Consider the following 22750-nt stretch of genomic DNA (forward strand, 5'->3'; position numbering starts at 1 on the left):
TGAAAAGGTTAGCACATGATAGGGTGGCATGGAGGGCTGCATCAAACCAGTCTATGGACTGATGACTCAAACAACAACAACAACCTCAATGTTGCATTCCTTAACACATTGCTGACCGGATGCTTGAGCTTGTCACATACTCTGTCGACCGGACATTTTTCTACTGTCAACGGCACTTGATTGTAAAAATGTACATAAGTATTAAACCAGTCAAGATTTTATCTTTAAAGTTGGTGGATCTGCCTTTACACAACCATCTTCAGCGTAATTACTAACCTATCATTAATGTTTACATCGTTGTCGTCGTCATAGTCACTTGAATATATAAGCACACTAGGTAATTTACGGCGTGTAGAGGCTTGAATATCACTTCCACTATCACTCTCACATTCAGTTTCCACTAATTCATTATCACTATATCCATCTGAACGATCATCGGCATATACTTCTTCTAAAATATCGTCGTCAGCTAACATCGTATTCTGTGGGCGCTTCATCTTGTCATTGACTGAACCGGCAGAAAGAAAGTCGACCTTTTGAAACTAGATCAAAGAATAAAAGAGGCCGTGAATAAAAGAAAAATGGCAGATATACATCTACGATTTATTCTACTCAATGTGCAAGTCCGAAATAGTTCAATATATGGTCAAGAGATGTCACAGGAAGACCGAAAACAATGTCGTGAATAAAACCAATATTTCTCGGGGCCCGTCACCTACCGCTGGCGAGTGTACTACGAGATTTCTCGGGGCCCGGTGCCCATGTGTTAACATATGTACAAGATATGATACATGGTATTTTATTTTTATGAGAAAACCACAACATTCCAACACTCCCCCCTTTTCTCAAAAAAATAAAATACTACACTTGGTAAAATAGTCTTACTCAGTTTACAGTTGCTTATGGAAAAATCAGCAAGTAATTTGTCAATGTATAAACTTTGACTCAACATAACACCTTCTTTTGTCTGTTCTATTTTTATTGACAGTAAGTTTGTTGCTTTCCCTAGATCTTTAATCTCTAAATCATCTGCCAACCTTATTTTAACCGACTTAACAACCTCTTTGTCACCTATTGCAATAATGTCGTCAACATACAAGCCAATAATACAGCACTCCTTTACATACACATATGGTTCTTTGATACATCTCTTAAAATCTAGCCTTCTTATTATAGCATCAACACAAGCATTCCAGTCTTTACTCGAAGTAGGTAGTCCATAGATGCTTTTCTTCAATTTACATACATAGTTTTGGACATCTTTTTCTATGAACAATTCTGGTTGTTCCATGTATACAGTACAACTGATTTCACTGTTTAAGTAAGCACTAGTTACATCTAGATGTTCTACCATCCAACCTTTACATACTGCAATACCTATTATAATGCCTGACTCTGCTGTGGGATCTAACTTCCTGCTGTCTGCTCTCACAGCCCACGCCTGACATCCAAATACTTTCAATCTACCTGTTTCTTCCTCATCTAACTTCTCTGCTTTTGCCTGATACCTATTAACCCTTTCCCACGGAATATCTTTGACTCACTGTCGGGCGAAACCTAGAGTAATAATTTGCTTGTCAGGTATAATTGTGGAGTACCTTCACTAAATAATTTATTCTGTAAAAACCACTTAATATATCAGTTTCAAATTTTGTAACAATGGAAAATACACTATAGTTATTCTAAAATGATACAATGAGATAACCTAATTACACGCAACACACCCCCCCCCCCCCCGTTCAGAATGATACATCACGAAGCATCCAATATTGTGCATAATGTTAAATTGCTTGTTCTTGAAGTCAGTCTAAATTACTGGACATGATGGGGCTCTTATTTTCTTGATAATGCAGAGAACGCAGGAATTCACCCTAAATCTCCCAATTTATTTCATTTTCGGGATCAGTCGGATGAAGATATTTAGATAGCAAATCGTGCTTCCTCTCGGACATACAAACTATAAACAATTTTTGACTGAATGGGATTGGAAGATAAATTGACATTAGTTGGAATAGGCTATTATGTACTTAAGTAAGAGCCTCAAAGTCCGAAACAGAATTAACTGAAGAATTAAAACTGATAATTACGTTTTTACAAGTAGGCCTAATATTTTAAACGGAGACGGTACCTGAATGAACATTTCCTGTTCTGAGCCATATTTCGATTTCTCTCAGATTCATATCCTGTCCCAAATGCTTCCCATACCAGTTTTATTATCATACCTACAACTTCAAACTCACTACCGTTGTATTTGTCAACATATTGATCTAATTTGTAACAAATATCCTCCGCATTCAACTCGTTATGAGCAGCCATGTTGCTGCAATGTGTTAACATTCAGTCAGCTGTCTGTTCTATCTAAGAAAACGTATAAAAGAACACTTTATTATAGGATTCCGTGCATGCCAGTGGTATCTAGGAAGCGCAGGGAATTCACTGGTTCCAAAAAGTTATATGTTTATCAGACAGATGGCAGAGGAAGTCGGTTTGAAATTCGAGTACGCTTTACTACGCAACCCGCAGGAGACAACGTGCGACTCCAGTACGCTTTACTACGCAATCCGCGGGAAAGAGTTAAACACCTCCAACACTTCACCCTTATTTTTCATACATACAGCCACATTATATCTGGAGTATTCATCGATCATACTTACAACATATTGAGATTTCCCAAGTGATGGTGGACTAATTTTTCCAACTACATCAGTGTGCACAACATCAAGTGGTTTTTCTGCCTTATGCTCACAAGACTTAGCTACTCCTTTGTTACTTAGTTTCCCCTGAATCCATACAGAACAAGTATTAATATCATTGCTTCTTTTCAATTCTAACATAGGCAATTTAAACAAAGCTTCAGAATGTGCATGTCCATATCTCTCATGCCACAACCTAACCTGCCCAACACTTTTAAATGCTACATTGTTATTACATCTTGATCTATTATTTGATCACAGTCACTCACAGCTACAATATCATTTCTCCCCTCTATTTGTACTACATACACATCATTCCTCCTGTTTGCAACAAACAATGTTTCATCTCCATTCTTATCTACAACCACTGCTTTCTCACCTGCAAATCCTACTTTGAAACCTTTGCTGGTTAACTTACCAACTGATATTAAATTTGCACCAAAGTTTGGTACATGTCCATATCTCTCATGCCACAACCTAACCTGCCCAACACTTTTAAATGCTACATTGTTATTACATCTTGATCTATTAAATGTAATTGTCCATCCTGTGGACATTTTTACTTTCACCTTACCTATACCTTTGATATCCAGCTTACTGCTATCTCCTATTTCTACATTCCCGGTTACATTTGTTAACACGTCTATAAACATCTCCTTTGTTGGACACATATGATGGGACGCACCTGAATCGAACAGCCAATCTCTAATTTTATCAGTTCCTACAGAAACTACCATTCTTATCGCCTTATCTACTACATGTATAATTTCTGAGCTTTCCACTTTTCCACTCGCATTCACTGATCTACTCTCCTGCGATGATTCGTCACTCTTCATTGTTGGACATATTTTTGAATAATGTCCCGACTTACCACAATTGAAGCACTTTTGGGTACTGCGACAATATTTAGATACATGTCCCTGTTTACCGCAATTGTAGCAACTATATTTTCCTTGTCCCACGTCTTCTTTCTTGATATCTCGCTTCTGTTGAACAACCATGGCTTGAGCTTCATCCTCCTCACGTTTTCCAGTGTCGTAAGCCTTTCCTCCATTTTGCTGAAGTTTCCTTCTGCTTTCCTCCGTGAGTAATCTCGCCTTCACCTTTGAGATGGTCAGTTTCGCCAATCAGCTTCCAAGGAAGGTATACAAGCTGCATATTCCTCTGTAAGATTTCCGATAATCATTCCTGCAACTTGTTGATCTGTGAACTCGTATCCGGCTTTACTCGTTCTCCTCCACAGTTGATTTATTTTTGCGAAGTATTCTTGAACACTCATGTCCTTGGGTTTCACAAAATGAGTTAGCTGTTCCAGGGTCATAGCACCATTCACTAGCCCTCCTTCATTGCACAACTCATCCAGTTTTTCCCATGCCTTTTTCGCTGATTCAATATATGCAATGTCACTTTCAAAATCTTCTCCCACATATTTGAAAATAACCGCTAACGTGATCACATTGTTTCGCGCTCGTCGTCTCGTTTCTGTTTGAGTCAGTTGACAACCTGGCATATCCTCATACCCTATTACTGATTCCCATACATCTTTCAACAACAGCTCTTGTTTCACCTTTAATGCCCACGAAAAATAGTTCTCCACTGTAAGCTTGGCCACATTCCTATTCAGTGTTTCTTCACCGGTCCACGAGGTCGCCATTTTTACCGTCAATAATGTCACAACTTGCTTCGTCTGATGTTAATTCTCGTTACTTCATTTCCACTTATATTATCCGAAATTTACTGCGGCGTTTTGGCGCTCTGGGCCCATAACCAGTTGAAATATCTTCATTTCTACTCGCTTACACCGGTTTAGGTAATCAAATTATACCATTGAAACACCAGCTTCATGACACACAACCATTTATTACGAGCGGTTCACTACAACTGACATTGGTTCACACACACACGTGGCAATTCAAAACGTACAAAGAACAAAACAAACGAAGATAAACCACTCGACTAAATTAATATGAATTACCAACACATAACCTCAATGTTGCATTCCTTAAAATATGTACAAGATATGATACATGACATTTTATTTTTATGAGAAAACCACAACATTCCAACAGAACTCCTGTACATGTTTCTTGGTTGAAATAATGTAAATAGTGTTACATTTATTGGCAGTTTGGAGATTGAGTTCAGTTTTAGTACTGTATCAGTGGATATGTAAAGTACAATGTGTGATAAGTCAAGGATTGTTTAAACATTGAAGGTGCGGCGAAAAGTGATTCTTGAAATCAAAAAAATGAATTTCTGCAAGGAACCTTGCTGAAATTGCCAAATTTGCCAGAACACAAGTGAATAATGCAACATACAGCCACTGTGTCTCATTTTAGATGAACTGTCAGTCCCGCATCTGAATAAAATTAATAATCTTTTGAAACCTATGCTGCTAAGAAGATAAGTGGAAATACTACAAAACACATCACTCTGAAAGATTTTGTTGTAAATCAAGTGAATTAAGAAACAATCAGTTTACGGTGAGATAGCGGCCCCCGGTCTAGAAATCCAAGAATAACGGCCGAGAGGATTCGCCGTGCTGACCACACGACACCTCGTAATCTGCAGGCCTTCAGGCTGAGCAGCGGTCGCTTGGTAGGCCAAGGCCCTTCAAGGGCTGTAGTGCCATGGGGTTTGGTTTGTTTGGTTTTTATCAGTTTACTGTACAGTACATTTTAAATAGCTTACTCCATATATTATACATGCTACCTTTAATAAACTGTAGGTTGTACTTATGCTAATCATGTGATGAAATAAACCTCCTTCTAAATTCTCTACTTTTTTTTATTTTAATTTAGCAGACATTTTACTAAATGACCTCTTTTTTTCTTTTCTTTTCTTTTCTTTTCTTTTCTTTTCTTTTCTTTTCTTTTCTTTTCTTTTCTTTTCTTTTAAGAATGACTGGTGGCCACTTAGTCAGGTTTCACTGGACCTTTAAAATCATCATTAAACTGAAACTTTTTCTGGGATTTTATTTTTCACACAGAAAAAGAAAAACTCAAAATTAATCATTCAAAATTGTTCCTTTTGAATTACATACAAACCAGTTTCTACTGTACATTGATGAATATAAAACTTCACATCTTCCATAGAGTGTATATACATTTTTCCTACTTACTGTCTCTTAATTGCAGAGGGTCGGGTGATGAGATCAAGAAAATTCACACAGTGTAATTAATAACTGTCATACAACATTTCTTTACATTTCTTTCCATTGAAACATGGAACTACATGTGCTGTTATGGAGTTCAATTGAAAAGGAAATGTGTGAAAAGGAACATTCCTTTTCCCTTTAATTCTTTTGAAAAGAATGGTTAACATATTCATGCATATGCGAGCATTCAGACTTTTCTCACAATAGATTGCACCTGCCATTCCTCTGCTGCTCATGGCATACTGTGTATCTGGGAAGATGTTTAAAAAAACCCACATAACCCTGGGGGTGAAACCAACTGTAATAAAAACAATTAACACTAGCCTGCCATGATCCCAGTTTTGGTGAAAATAGGTAGTTCATATAGAAAATGATGTGCTGACTTCGAAAACATCAGGCGAGTTAGCCATGCGGTTAGGGGTGTGCGTCTGTGAGCTTGCATCCGAGAGGTAGTGGGTTCGAATCCCACTGTCGGCAGCCCTGAAGATGGTTTTCCGTGGTTTCCCATTTTCACACAGGCAAATGCTGGGGCTGTACCTTAATTCAGGCCATGGCTGCTTCCTTCCAACTCCTAGGCCTTTCCTATCCGATCATTGCCATAAGACCTATCTGTGTCGGTGCGACGTAAAGCCAATAGCAAAAAAAAATTTTAAAAAATTGAAAACACCAAACTGTTTTGCCGCAATACGTGCAGATTTTATGTAATTAGATATTTTATTTATATATATATCAATGTTCGAGATTTAATATAAATTTAAGAAAATGTTAATTCATTTTGTCATGTTATGAAAATTTTTATCAGGCATCAAAATACATGAACAATGCTAATATTAGTATGTAGAATTCAGTGAAGGAAAAAAAAAAACCAAAAATGATTTGTCAGTATCGTTTACAAGATATCAATAAAAAAAATATTCTAAAAGTCTTATATTATGCAGATTTATGGAAATATGAAAAAAACTTTATCACATGAAAATTCTAGTCATAACAGTTGGTGAAATACATAATATTATGACGTGCTATCTGGAAAAAAATACTACACGGGGTAAGACACTCCTAGGTGAAAATAAAATACAACTTCAGTGTTATGTTGTATTGGATTTTGAATGCTTTGGAAAATTTATAATCTATTACATAATAACAAATAGAAAAAAAAGCAAACCTACGTAGAGTATATTTTTGTGAAATAAAACACCCATTTTAGTCTCAGTTCTTTACCTTTGGCCGACCATTTGTTTAAAATTCTTGGAGGGTTGAGTGATATGACAACGCAAGACCAACATGGTAAAGGGAAGTAATAAATCTGTCAGCATTGATAGCACTAAAGAGAAGAGTGCCAAAACATGTTAGCTCATAAAAATATCTGAGGAAAGTAAAGATAAGATAAACAGAGCCCTTAGATAAATGTGTCTTAGCATAGTACCATCATAGTCTTCGGGTTTCTTTTCTCATTGTTGGATTGTAGTATTCACTGGTTTTTAAGTGTTGTGTATAGCGATAATGTATAACACGGTTTCGTCTGGCCCCGCGGTGTGGTGGGCAACATGTCCGCCTGTCACCCAGCGGCCCCGAATTTGATTCCCGCTTGGGTCAGGGGTTTTTAATTGTAAATGATTAATATCTCTGACCTGGGGACTGGGGTGTTTATGTCATCCTTAACGTTCCTTTCCTCACATTCAACACACTACACTTGCTCCATTCCAATTACATGCAGGTTCATATCACATGGTGCAAGTAGGGGCAAAAGATCTCTATAGGTCGACGCCCTGAACAAATAGCATTTTAAAATTTTTTAAAAAAATATTTGGTTTCAGTCTCTGCAGCACCAAGAAGGCAGTGTGTGAACAACTGAAACAATTCCTATTGTGTATGTGATTCATACTTTTTACAGAGGCAGAAACAAAATATTACACCCTTTATTAAGAAAGTGTACCATGCATATTTCGAAGTTAAGCTTGGAGATTAACACAAAAAGTGGGTGCCACTTACTATATGTAAAACATGTTTTGAAGGACTAAGAAAGTGGTTTAATGGAAAACAGAAATCCATGCTATTTGAAATTCCCATGATTTGGCATGAACAAAAAAAATCATTATGATGATTGCTATTTCTGTTTGTGCAATGTATCGGGGTACAACAAAGTTAATAAATCAAAAATTAATTATCCTGAAGGCTTAGAATCAGCTTTTAGGCCTGTGCCACACAGTCCAGATATCCCCATTCCAGTGCCACCAAAGCAACGTAGAGGATGTGGGCCAATCAAGTTCATCTGAGTCTACAGAGTATTTTGATGTGGATGTCTCCTCACTCACTTCAGAAGACAAACCACAGCTTTTTGCTCAGGCTGAGCTGAACAATTTAGTGCGGGACTTAGGTCTTACCAAAGAAAAGAGCAAGTTTGCAGGATTGAGATTGAAAGAAAAGAACATGCTGGCACCAGGAGTGGTCTTTAGTTGGTACAGAAATTGAGAGGAAGAATTCTGTATTATTCTTCTTCTTCTTTCTTTCTTCATGGGGTCTCTTTAAAAAGTTCCTTTTCTTAACGTCGACCTCGAAGATGTCTTGCTACCGTGTGTTTTCCTTCATCCCCATCTAGTTATACCTGCTCCCTTCATAAAGTTGCAGGTCCTCTTTATTGGGTCTTCTCGGATGTTTTTTCTCTCTTAACCAGGTAGTCCCAATATGGAGATTCTGATTCTTCCCAGCGCCTCACATTCAAAGAGTATGTGTTCAGCTGATTCTTCCGCATAGTTACATTTCCTACATATGTTGTTTGTCTCTTATTACTCCAATTCTATGTAGGTGCTTTTTAAGATGTCAGTGTCCAGTCAGCAGTCCTACTACCCATCTTATATTTTCTCTGCTGAGTTCCAGCTGTTCCTTAGTATGCTTCCTGTTTGGGCTCTTTATTAGTTCTTTTGCAAGCCTGCATCCTGGAGCATTTTTCCAGTTTTCCATTGGTTTCTTTTGTACCCATTTACCTATGTAAAGTCGAGCTTGTCTATAAGAGATCCCACATACTGGTTCTGGGCTCACAAAGGGTGTTTCTGACCCTTTTCTTGCCAGTATCTGCTTTCTTATTACCTTCTATGCCTGCATGCCCAGGCACCCATATTATTTTAACAACATTGTACTCTGAGAGCTTCATGAGAAGTGTATGACAATACCAAACAAGTTTGGATGTAATCCGGGCAGCTTCAAGTGCCTTAATGGCTACTTGGCTATCTGTAAATATGAAAATGTTCCTATCTCTGTAGTTCATTTTCAGGTTTTCCTCAAGGCATGTAATGGTGGCTATCACTTCAGCTTGGAAAACTGTAGTGTGTCTGCCTAGACTCATTTGGATTGATCTCTCAGGTCTTTCCCCGTTGATCCCTCCTCATGTTCCCATCTCAGTCCTTGAGCCATATGTCCACCACACAATATCTCTTCCCTACCAGTTTTCCATCTATTAATGTCCCAGTCTTCGTTTTTTGTTATCTGGGTCTCAAATGGTTTCTCAAAGATATACTTAGGAATCATATGATAAGCTGGCATGTGTAAAACTTCCCCTGTTATTACTCTGTTAATTTTACAGTGTCCAAGATTGGGCCTCTGAGCCTTCCAGCATCCATTTTGCTCCAATCTATATGAGCTCATTCTAGCCTGTCCCTCTATAAAGTTACTTAATGAAGGGAGATCTAGTAGGGTATTCAAGGCTTCTTACTGCGTAGTTTTCATGGCCCCAGTTATGGCTATACATGCCATTCTCTGAAGGCTACTTAGTTTGCTACTGACTTACTTTCATCAACCAAATGATTGCTGCATAGGTCATCAGTGGTCTAATGATCATTGTGTATATTCACATTACCATTGCCAGCTTTAGACCCCATGCTATCCCGACTGCCCTCTTGCATGCATACAATAGGTTCTTAGCTTGGGTTATGTTGGTTATGTTTCTATGTGAGGATTCCAGGTTAACATTTTGTCTAATATTACACCTAAGTGTAACACTTGTTCTTCCACATAGATTTCTTGCCCAAGGAGCTTCATTGTTCTCATCCTCTGTAATTTCTTCCTTCTTGTGAAAGGGACCAGTGTTATCTTGCTCGGGTTGACTGTGAGTTGTTCTTCCCGACACCAGTTCTCCACAAGGTTAAATGACCTTTGCATGAGGTCCTGGATGACACTCATCACCTTACCTCGTATCACAATAACTAGATCATATGCGTATCCTTGTGTACAAAATCCCTGTTCATTGAGGATGACTAATTTTGTTCACCACAAGATTCCATAGAAGAGGAGAAAAGACTCCTCCCTGTGCACAACCTCGGGTGGCTCTAACCGTTAACGTCTCTTCAAACAGAGTTGCCTTTATTTTCCTCCCACCTAACATGGATCTAATCCATTTTACAATGGTCTTGCTCACCCTACTCTCTTCAATAACTTTAATAATTGAGTTGTAGGTTGTATTACTGAAGGCCCCTTGTATGTCTATAAATGCTGCCAGAGCTATTTCTTTATATTCTAGGTTTTCCTGTAGTTTGCAAACCAAATGATGGAGTGCTATCTCAGTGCATTTGCCAGGTCTGTATGCAAACTGATTTTCATGTAAATTTGAGTTCAGTTGCACCATTTTCTGGATGTATTTACCCAGTATCTTCTCTATTGCTTTTAGCATGAAGGAGTTTAAGCATAATGGTCTATAGGCTCTGGCTGGGGCATAGTTTGCCCTTCCAGGCTTTGGGTTGTATAAATACTGCTTTTGCCTTAGACCTTGATTTCGGCATGTACCCCAGAGCTAGACTTGCTCTAAAAAGGTCTGTCAGGGTTTTGATGATTTTCTCCCGTCCTTCCTGCAGGAGTATTGGGAGTATGTCTTCTGGCCCCAGAGCCTTTATGAGCTGAAACGTGTTAATTGCCCACCTCACATGGTTAGGCTGAATTAATTGGTTGGCATAGTTCCAATCTGCTCTTCGTGGTCTGGCCTCTGTTTCAACCATATCTTCCCCTTCTACTTCCTCAGCCTCAGGAAAATGACAAGCTAGCAACACATCCAGCATTTCCTTTCCCGTCTGAGTGTATGTTCCATCGGGTTTTTCCAGTGTTCCCACTTGGATTTAAATGTACACTTTTAAGAACCTTCTGGAGCCTTGCTGCTTCAGTGTTTGATTCCACTTTTCTGCAAAACAGTCTCCAAGAGTTCCTTTTTGCTCTCCGTATCTCTAGGTTATACTCGGTGAGTTTCCTATGATATACGTCCCACATGCCATCTCTTGATGATTCTTTTATACAATGTTCTAACCTCCTTCTTCGTTTTGGCTAGATTGTTATTCCACTACTTAACATTTTTGGTGGTTTTCTTTTCTCTGAGGGGACAGTTGTCATGGTATGAGGCTAAAATCGCCTCTTCTAATTGTTCCACTGCCTCATCCAATTCCCTCCATCCAAATCAAAAAATCAAACATTAATTTGGATCTTTTGCACAGCCTGCCCTAAATTTCTCTGTATTCATCCCAGTTCGTTCTTTTAGAATCTCTATACAATTGAATATCACATTGCCTCGCATCTATCACAAATTGGATATGCTGGTGGTCTTCCAATCCTTAACGAAGTTTGCTATATGTGTGGTACTCAATGTGATATCTATTACCTCTTGACGATTCTTATTTATGAATGTCGTTTTATTTCCTAGATTTAGTATTACAAATCTGATCTAATACTAAACTCTAGTAAAGACTCACCCCTTGCATTGCAGTTGGTACTGCTCCATGCAGTGTGATGAGCATTTGCATCTGCTCCGAGTACTAGGTGTTCACCTTTCCTCTTTGCTTTGCAAATCAATTCTTCAACATCTGCCGATGGAGGCGGATCCGTTGAGTCGTATGGAAGGTACACAGAGCGTATTGTTATTTCTCTGGGACTTTTCCAATTTTCAAGTTTTATCTTGGCCGCCACTAATTCCCTTGAACAATGTTCCTGTAACAGAAGAAATTTTCTGCTCACAAGTAAACATGTTCTGGGCATATTCGATATAGTATTGTACATTAGCTTACCTCCAGATTCCACCAGTCGTGCTCCTCTGCCCTGAACTACCCATGACTCTTATATAAAAGCTTCGTCAATAGCTTCGGACTTGAACTTTGTGACAAAATTGGCAACAGCTGCTTTTTTTTATGTTGAAGTTTGGCCTGGAGAACTTTCAGCACCATCCTTGCAAATGCCAGGTTTTGTTTTTCCCTTAATTACTTGAAATTTGATCTGCCCAAGTCCAAGCTTGGCCTTAAGGCCTCTCTTCTTCAGCTCTTCACAATCTCTTTCATTAAGGGCCAAAACAATTGTCTTTCCTGTGTCATCGGTAGTTGTCGCATTCAGCACTCTCCACTCTTTCGTCGGAAGTTTGGTGTCATGCTGATGCATTCTGACAAGAACATCTTCAACCTTCATCTTGTCAATTGGATGTGGAAACTTGGTGATGACCTTTGTAATATTCAGCACCTTCTTGGCTTCTGCCACCTCTAAATTCTCCCCTTTGTAAGGATTGCAATTGGCTACTGTCTGTTCCAGCAAAACTTTTTGTTTCTGGATTTGCACTCGAGGAAGCCTGGAAGGCATCCGTCTGACAGTGGTTTCATCTGCACTGTCAGAAGAGATGAGAGCTCTTTCAAGTCTTCCTCTTTCAGTTTCCAATCTGGAAAGGTTTTAGGTATTATGGCTACCTTGACTGAAGTAAGTCTTTCCAAAAAGGACATGACCATTCTTCTTTCTGTTTCTTGGCGGGCGGTTTTGTAGCCGAACTTGATGGCGTACTATCCTCCGACCTTAGCCTTTTGGGTGTTGTCGGATGGATAGCCTCTCACTGATCCCTGTTCCTTGGCCTCTTCTCCGTCCAAGTTCCAGCTGCTATTTTGGCTTCCTTCCTCGCTCTCTTCCTTTCCTTATAGTATGTGCTGTTGCGAGGTGGTCTGTCGATATGTAATCTGTTGATTTTTGATGCAGAAATCTTCAGTTCTGTCTCTACGGACATTCCTGATTTGCTTGTGGTAGCAGTTTGCTCTACTGGAACTTCTGTTGCCATTTCTTGATTTGTGTTGGTGACAGCCTGTCCTATTGGGACTTGTCTCCATTTTTTCATCTTTGGGCTTGCTCCTGTGGATCTGCTCTGCTGGAGCTTCCATGGCTTCCCTTGATGTCTTAAGTTTTTGAAAATGGTTCTTTTTGAGCATCTATGTTTCAATCAATCTTAGGGTTTTTCCCCTTCTAGGGTCCTGAGCGTCATTCTCGCCATCCGTGATGAGGCATGCAGCCAGACATTGTCCTCCCGCAACGCAGGCTCTCCGTAGCAGAATCCCACTCCTCAGTCATCCATCCAGTGGTCTGCCCCTGCCCTGAACCTAGCCAAGTTTGTTCCCCCTTCAGTAGGCCTACTCACGTGGTTTCCACTTAGCATTCCCATGTCTGAGTTCACAGCCATGAGTTTCCCCCTAGGTTGGGTTCGCCCCCTTCCCAACCCACGGCTCGTCCAGGCTACGTGGAGCAAAGTGATGTGTTGGTTCCAGCACCCTGCAGTGAGTCTTCGACCTCAATCACCATCACCACTTCACCTGAACCACCGTATCACCCATGTGGAGGAACCATCAATGCCCTCTAGCATGTGTGGGTGAGGCTTCCACTTCAAAGCTGGGCTGGTAACAATAAGAATTCTGTAAGTTTTTCAAAATCGAAAAACAGGTAGTTTCTCTGACATATCAGGTTTAATACTTCAGTTTGGTGGTGAAAGTTATGATGGTATTGAATGGCGTTTATTTTACAATACCAATATAAATGGTCCGTTATTGGACATTATAAATTTTCCAGCTAACTCAATCCTGGTTGCCAGCGTTTCGCACAGTGTGCTAAGTTGGGCTCGTCAGTTGGTAAACAGCACGCCTACCAAGGCGCATGGCTAGTGCATACCGTGGAGGCCACTGCGTAGGCTACTTGGAGCCACCGGCAGTGCCAGTGCACTATGAGAGATTTTGTCTCATTACCAAAAATTGATGCCTGCCTAGCCATCAGATGATAAAGATGTTGATTCCCTTAGGGAACCTAACATATTTGTTCCGAATGAGTAAATTTATAATACCAGTATAAATGGTCCGTTATTGGACATTATAAATTTTCCAGCTAACTCATTCCTGGTTGCCAGCGTTTCACCCCAGTGTGCTAAGTTGGGCTCATCACTTAGTAAATAGCACACCTACCAAGACGCATGGCTAGTACATGCCGTGGAGGCCACTGCGTAGGCTATTTGGAGACACCGGCAGTGTCAAATTTATAATGATCAGAAACATGATATTAAAGGAAACGATGAGGTTACTGTGAAAAATCCTTAACGTGATACGGAAAGCGGAAAGTAGATTTAATTTAGTGTAATCAAAATTCACTCAAAATCTGTGGCCTTTGTTGAGGATCATCTTGTTGAAGTTATCACACCATAGTATTTTTGCAGCATTATTTCTTGACCCATTTTGCTCTTCACTCAGAAACATCAGAAAATTCTGTTTAATTTGAAAACCACTGAAGGGATTTTTGGGAAATATTCTAAACAGTAATCCTTGTCATATAAATTTTCTTTAGGAGAAATCCTCTCTATTTCTGTCTGCAATTATTTCTCAGCACCTGAAATTTTTATGGATCATTATATAATCTGGAATACACACACCCAGGAAAAAAGGGGATTAAATTGTCCTGAAACTTAAGTAGCAAACTGTGTCAACATACGTGAGTAAGAAACAAGTAGGCTACTTGTGTTTCAGTAGAAAACAGTTGTTTGATCATTTAGTTTGAGAAACAGGAAGGTCATCCTCCTCAAGAACTTTAAGTGGCATCAAATATATACTGGTATAATTTTGGATTTGTGTTACGCTTTATGTACTAGGATCTTGATTACTTTCTGGACAATTTTGGGCACTAATCAAAGAATGAGGAGCATAAATTCTCCTAAAATAAAGTGCCATTTAAGTGTTTGCAATGACTGAATGTCACAGAACTTGGGAAGGCCCACTCATACAAAGTAGGATGATGATCACTCTCAGTGCTGTATTCAAAGCTTCTATTTTCAAATAGGAGTGTGGTAGCCAGGTAACATCATCGCTGGCTAGATCACTGCATGTAGTATTTATGAAATTGAAAGTCATGTTCTTGTGGTTCAGAATCCATGTAAAGATGGAGGTTTAATGACTGTGATGACTATATCAACAGTAACTTACAACTACAAGCTTATTTTTCTGTACCTTGAAAATTGCGTATGGCTTCCTAGGTCTAAACCTCTATCCCCTAAGCTTTGCTAATAGTTGTCATTACCCCCTGTGGGTGGGGGACGCAGACGAAGAATCCACCCACGGTATCCCTTGCCTGTCGTAAGAGGCAACTAAAAGGAGCGACCAAGGGATGATTATATTAGAACCATGAAACTCCTTGTGATTAGTACCACCACGTGGAGAACACCATGGGTCACTTTTCCTTGCACGTAGTACCACTATGCTAGGTACCAAATAGGTTTGTGATTTGTAGCAGACGAGAGCGCGGCGGCTTTTACAGTACGTGTGATTAGTAGCACTATATGAGCAGCACCATGGGATGACTGAACCCATAGTTCTGGCTTGCCTGTGATTAGTAACCACTATATGAGGAACTATGAGGAACACTACGGAATAGTACGAGTCCCTATGGTTAGTACACTTAGGTTATGAACACCATAGGTTTGCGTTGCCTGTCAATGGCGCCGCAATGTGTGAAACACGGTAGGCCTGTAATACATGTGCAAATTTCATTACCTGTGAGTAGTGCCATAATGTTTGGAATACCCCGAGTCTACGCTACTCTTGATTAGTACCGCAACATGACACATACCATGGTTCTACTTTCCTAGTGGTAAGTACCATTGTGAGGGGCCTCTGACTTGGATTTTGGACCCCTTTTGACTACAAGTATAATCGATTCAGTATTGTGCTATAGATATCCATCCATCCGTCCATCCGTTTTGAATTGTGGTCAGTGGATGTTTTTGGGCTTTTAATTTGTCATTCCATTTGTCTCATTTCGTGCCATTAGGGGCCAATGACCTAGATGTTAGGCCCCTTTAAACAACAAGCATCATCATCATCAATAGTTGTCATTAGGAGATGGTTGCCTATATATACTTCTCCTTCAAACAGTAACTACCAGCAGTAGTTGTCATTATAACTACAACGATTTAATTCCTTCACTGACATTTCTGCAGTAGTTGACACACATTTAAACAAAACCCTTCCTTATGTCTACTTACATTGTGTACATTCAGTATAAAGTATGAATATCCATTGTCAATCACAGTTCCATTAGTGTCTGTCAATATATATATATTTTCTTTTGGAAAAATTATGAAAGGAGTGATGAAGACTATGATTATCATTTGAAAGGAACTATTTGCTTTGTTATCAGCAAATACAAAGTTGTTTCTGAACTTGTTTTCACACTAGGGAATGAATGTGTCAAAAGGCTCTCTAACTGTTTTGGACTTTTGCCTAGTTTGATACTTTCTAAACAATGATTTATGTGACAGTCTTACTTTATAACAGATATTTGAAGTATTAACCCTTATAGGAATTTATCATTATGTGTTTTGTATCCTAGGCTTATGGCCATTATCAAGAGGCCTCTCTCCATTTGCGTCACGCTCTCGAACTGAAGCCTGAGTTTGAGCCGGCAGTGACTGCACTTAAGGATATGGAGACTATACCAGATACTACCATCCATATCTATACATTACTAATCATCATCTGTTTGGTGAGAATTCTCATTTCATTTTACATTTTTTTTAAAGTACATACAGTAAATTAAATTAATGATATATCTTTGCCTTCACTTATTTGAAAATTACAAACGTATTTTTATATTACTCTGTCGTTTTTAACTGTAGATTTATGGCAGAGGTGAGCGATTTTCTTTTTGAGTAACAGGATTAAGGTGTAGGATGTGATTTTTTCTAATCCTGTATGTCTCTTGTCTTCCAGAGAGTAGGTCAGTACACTGGTAAGTTCACCTGAAGGCATCTTTCTAACAGCAGTGGTGGTGGTGGTGATGATGATGATGATGATGATGATGATGATGATGATGATGATAACCTTATGAGGTTAGATTGTAGAGGTGCCTTGTAATCAAGAATACATATGTTAGTTGTAGAAATTGGTAAAGCTAGCACAGTAAGAGAGTATGTCATCAGAGTTAAAAAGTCACAGAATACTGGTATTTTATATAAATAATGGCAAGATAATCAGAACTATATTGAGTGTTGACTGGTTTTAACAGTGTACACTGCAATCTGTAATGTTTGCTGCCAGTATAATGTGCCCTGCCGAGCTTCGTCTGGGGAGACCCAAGCTTAATAATGCCTCAGCATAACCTGATAAACAACCACGGATGAGATTATATTGAAGAGTGGTCCGAACTGCTAACACAGGCTTCGAACTGCCCTCCTACTTTCTGTGCTAGCCTCAGCAACTCGAGCACTTGGGGGTGTGGTTACGTTCGAAAGAGGGGAAAAAAGAAAAAATACTTAAGATGGAGTCTAATCTAATGTGAAAGTAGGATTTCTGGGTTCAACTATATACTGGATACTACTTAGCACTGCTAGAAATGACAAGAATCATGTAATGGAGTCTGAATATCAATTTATTCTGAATTGTGTCATAAGAAGAAAAATACACTGTACGGTTTCAATAAGCAACAAGATGCAGTGAGGGCATGTCATTGTCAAATACCAAGGTCATTGAAAAATTTGAAGATTGGAGAACTAGTTGTTTGAGCACATTTTTTTTTTCACCTACTAATCTACAGAAATAACAAGGCTCTATAACCTCACTGTAGCATTGTACACCTCAGGAATGTTGTCAAGACTTGTGGAATCAATTACAGTGACAAATCCAAATCATAATGTGTCCAACAAGATATCAAATAGCCATGTTGAATATTTTGGATGTTCACTGTGGTCTTAACAGTTGAACTAGAAAAAATTAGTGAGAAGCACAAACAAGTAGTTTTGCAGCTATCCTAAATTATGACAGTTATTAAATGTTGGCACGAGCCTCCGTGTCTCAGGCGGCAGCACGCTGACCTCTCGCTGCAGGGTACTGTGGTTGAAATCCCGGTCACTCCATGTGAGGTTTGTGCTGGACAAAGCAGAGGCGGGACAGGTTTTTCTCCGGTTTTCCCTGTCATCTTTCATTCCAGCGACACTCTCCAAGATCATTTCACTTCATTAATCATTCATTAATCATTGCCTCAGAGGAATGCGACAGGCTTTGGCAGCCGGCACAATTCCTATCCTCGCCGCTAGAAGGGGGCTTCATTCTTTCCATTCCTGACAGGAGAGGCCTCCTGTGACACGTACCGACAGGCTAGGACTGCTTGTTAGTGAGCGAGACTAGTTTGGGGCATTATCTGCTACCGGCGAGACCGGTTGTCAACACCTCAACGGAAGGACATCGCCTCGCAGATCAAGCCTCTTGTAAGGAAAGCATAAAGTGGACAAAGGCACTGCTGGAGTAATTTATTGAAATGTCTGAACTGCAATTCCTGTTGTAAATTCAAATCTTCGAAAGACTGCCCGGTAGCTAATATTCTCAGTGTCGCAATCATGCGTTCCTCAGGTGGTATGCTTTGTTGCTTTACAGTATCCTCTTTCTTCAGCTTAGAAGCTTCAATACCTACAATAAATACTCTATCAACTAATCATTATGTATATGTGTTACAAATCAAACATTTAACGTAATAACAAGAAAAATGCATACATGCTTACCTAACAGCATATCATAATCGCTCTGGTCCATTCGCATATAATTCTTGTAATCGTCCAGTTCATTTTCTCTCAGGTGTTGTATGAGGTGCATGTGATTAAAGCTGCCTCGCTCTCTTATCCATTATTTCATCCACTTCGATTGATTTTTCTTTTTGCATGATGTAACTTACAGCGAAATGCACATTCCAACAAACGCAACAGCAAAATTTTATTTTCTTCTGGACACTGTCTGCTTCGACATCCATCACACAGTTCTAAGTACGGCAGATCCAATCGGCAAGGATTTCAAACTAATTTGAAAGGCCAGTGGATGAGGCCTGGCCTGCCGAGATGTCGTGGATCATTCAATTAACGGGAGGGTCTGTACTATTGACAGATCATGTTGCACAACACGACAGGCTTGGCGTCACAGTTGATGGCGAGCAGCAGGCCTAGTCTCCGAAGATCACGTCCGACAGGCAGCTTGTCAGATCTGGCCCTAAAGGCGAGGCCTGATAAAAAATCTCTCCGTGTATGGCCAGTTAATGACTGGAAACAGGCTGTGGATGTTCATTTTCATTCATTAAATGTCGACAGAGAGGTGAAAGGGCTCTGCCTTGCCAATTTATGTCGTCAGAAGAACAGGAGTCACTTACAGGCATCATCAGTGACCTCTCCATCATGGCTTGCAGTTCATATCCTGGACAATGCATGTGAGATTTTTAAACTGAAAACTTGCATCCCTGTGGTGCATTCATGTACACATGAAACTGAAGGTCCCGTTGCTTTGATCACAATTTTTTAACTGTGAGCTAGGCCACTGATCAACTAATGATACATTGGAGTGAAAAATTTAAGGCTATGATGAGGTTCTCATCTCTTGCACTGCACGGGGTTCATATGGAATTGGGGAAAACCATTCCATAGGAAGCTCAAACAACAGTGCCGATTCATGGTACAGTGGCTGCTTTGTTACAGGTGTATATTTTCAATAGACAGAATGAACCATAGATGGTCCTTAGTAGGGGATGTAACCAGGTTTAATGATTTTACGTGCATTTCATCATCTGTCATAAATTTTCAGAAGGTTGTTGAGTAGTCTTGCAGTCAAGCAGGAGACATGTTGTGGTGAACGGTTGACATACCACTTGGCATCTTCCATGAACATCCTACACGTATGGAATCCAGTTTGAGAAAATAAGTAATCCAGTCTATCGACCATGTCCCACTATCCAACAGTTTGCTATTGACTGTAGGGTGGGGAGGCCTGAACTTATATAAACACAAATTTGGAGCCTCTATGAAGATGAACATAGTGAAGGATTACATCATTGAAGTATTACTGACTGCCTCTCTTCCAGTATCCAAAGCTCACTCCATCCATTCTAATGCCTCACCAGACAAGAGCCAATACTCCCAGGAATATTCTGAAGAAACTTTCTCACACAACCTGTTGTAAATGTTCTTTGCTGGATACATCTCAAAAATTAATTCTCTTTGTTAAATGGATTTATTAAACCAAGATAGTAATTTGTTATAATTGTGTATTATAGAATAAATGCATGCCTCACTTGAGAGCACAACTCCTACTAAGTCAAGAGGGAGCAATTATGTGTGAGAGTCAGGCAGCCAGCACTCTAGCCATGCTTACTTTAGTTATGGTAGTAAATTGTTGGATAGGCGGCACTGTAGTAGTGCATAATAGATAATGATTACGATTTTATTAATTAAGTATTCCTTTTTGGTGTAGGCTGTGGGACACACAATTATGCTCTTAATGAAATACCCCATGGCAATGTGTTGTCCATATTATTATTCTTTTATGACCGCATAGGATCACTTTAGTCAGTCCATCATTCAGGTCTCTTTGAAGGGATTGTTCGGGCTTTGCGGTCCTCCCAGTATTTCTTCAAATGCTCTGATCTTTGTGCCCTTTCCTCAATTGAAAATATGCGTGTTGTTGGTTTGTTTCATGTAAGGGTAAAGCGGAGGTTTGAATTCTTGAGTTTTGTATTCAGTTTTATCTTATTTGTGGTGTCTTCTGTTGTAAGGCATATTTCCTTCAGATCCTCTCTTACATTGATCCATTTACATCCTGTTGTGGTATTTTTTGAGACAAGATTGTGTTGTACTAGTTGTTTCAGAAGTCTCGAATCCTGCATCCTCATGATATGTCCAAAGAATCCCAGTCTTTATACATAACTTTGTTAGGTATTATCCGCCACGGTCCATTTTTCTGGTATTTTTTGTTGATGCAGGTTCTTCCAATCCTCCTTTCAATTTTCTGAAGTCTGTCAGTCTTTGATTGTTTATTCAGGTGAAAAAGTGTTTCTGCTGCATATATAGCTTCCGGTTTTATAACCGTGTTGTAGTGTTTTATTTTTGCATTTATTGATAAACATTTCTTTTTGTAGATATCACATGTTAATTTTTGTGCTTTAGCTAATCTATTTGTTCTTGTTTGGATTGAGATTTTTTCATTTAGGTTATGTGTTATTACTTCTGCAAGATATTTAAATTGAGTTACTATTTTGATTTTATAAGTTGTTTAATTGTCCTATGACTGAATACTTATATTTTTGTGATAATTGAACTGGGAAGTGTGTGGTTAAGAGATAGCTTATGTAAAAATATATATCTTATTTTCTCAGTATTCAGTGTTAGCCTGTTGTCAACAAGTGATGTTGCATGATAGTTATATCCCTGTGTATATTCGTGATCATATATGGGCAAACTTTGAACCACTTGATGAGCAACTTGCAAAGCCAGTAAACTTCATGTATTTCAGAACAAACCAGTAAGCGGAGGCACAAATGGACAATGAGTGCAATGACAGGTGCTGATTCTTAGACAAATTCTGATCATGGTTTATTCTGTATGTAGTTTAGACTACAGTAAACAAATAATAAATTACAAGATCATACTTTTAAATACACAAGAGCCTCGTTTATCTGGCCTTCATTAATCTGGATCTCCGGTTTATCCGGATCAAAAATAATAAAAATTCATTTTTACTTGTACAGTATTTCTTTTATGGGGTCGACTCTTCTCGAATCTCTTCACCGCCAAGGATGGTTAAGAACAGGAATTGGAAGTAATTCGGTCACGGTCTATGAAAGGTACCGGCCTGGCATTCGCTTGGAATTGAGAATGAGAAACGATGGAAAATCATTCCCAGGATGGCCGAGGTAGAATTCGAACCCACGGTCTTCTGAATGCAACGCACTACTAACGTGACTCAGCACGCAGAGCTACGCTGCTCCGTAAACATTGTTTAATCACTTCATCAATGAGTTTTTTAATGATGACCCCCTGTGGCTGGAGGACGCATATGAAGAATACACCCACAGTAACCCCTGCCTGCCGTAAGAGGCGACTAAAAGGGGCGACCAAGGGATGATTGAATCAGAACCATGAAACTACTTGTGATTAGTACCATCATGCGGGGAACACTATGGGTCGCATTTACTTGCGCGTAGTACCACTATGTTAGTTACTGAATAGTTTTACGATTAGCAGCAGAGAGTGGTTCACTGTGGGTTTCCAGTACCTGTGATTACTACCACTAAATGAGGAACACCATGGCTTACGTTGCCCATGATTACTACCATTAAGTGAGAAACACCACGGGTCTGGGCGTTGCCTGTGGTTAGTAACACAATATAAGCGACACCGTGGGTCTGCGTTGCCTATAATTAGTACCCACTATATGAGGAACACCACGGGAATACCGGCACCAGTGATTAGTACTCCTAGGTGAGGAAACACTATAAGTTTGCGTTGCCTATGAGTGGCGCCATGATGTGAGAAACACCAGAGGTCTGTGTTACCTGTGCGACGTACAATACTTGTGTGTAGTACCATAATGTGTGGAACTCAGTGAGTCTACGCTACTTTGGATTAGTTGGATTAGTACCGCAACATGACAAGTACCATGGTTCTACTTTACTAGCCATAAGTACCGTTATGACGGGCCGTTGACCTGGATTTTTTACTCCTTTAGACAAGAAGCATCATTGATTGAGGATTGTGCTTTGGAAGCAGTCCCTTGGTCGGTACTACTATTGTTTGAAGATAGTTTCTGGAAAGGTGGGGCATTGCAGGTTGGATCCACTTATTGTT

General features: G+C 39.5%; 1 protein-coding gene across 1 annotated transcript in view; it reads left to right on the forward strand.

Annotated features, from left to right (window-relative positions):
• LOC136863132 (uncharacterized) overlaps nt 1–22750 on the forward strand; it is a 251579-nt gene that overhangs the window by 151685 nt on the left and 77144 nt on the right. The window contains exon 5 of the mRNA XM_067139476.2: nt 16486–16638. Coding sequence (XP_066995577.1) covers nt 16486–16638 — 153 coding nt within the window. The remainder of the gene's footprint in view (nt 1–16485; nt 16639–22750) is intronic.

Source organism: Anabrus simplex, chromosome 2 (assembly GCF_040414725.1).
Source record: "Anabrus simplex isolate iqAnaSimp1 chromosome 2, ASM4041472v1, whole genome shotgun sequence".
NCBI classification, from domain to species: domain Eukaryota; kingdom Metazoa; phylum Arthropoda; class Insecta; order Orthoptera; family Tettigoniidae; genus Anabrus; species Anabrus simplex.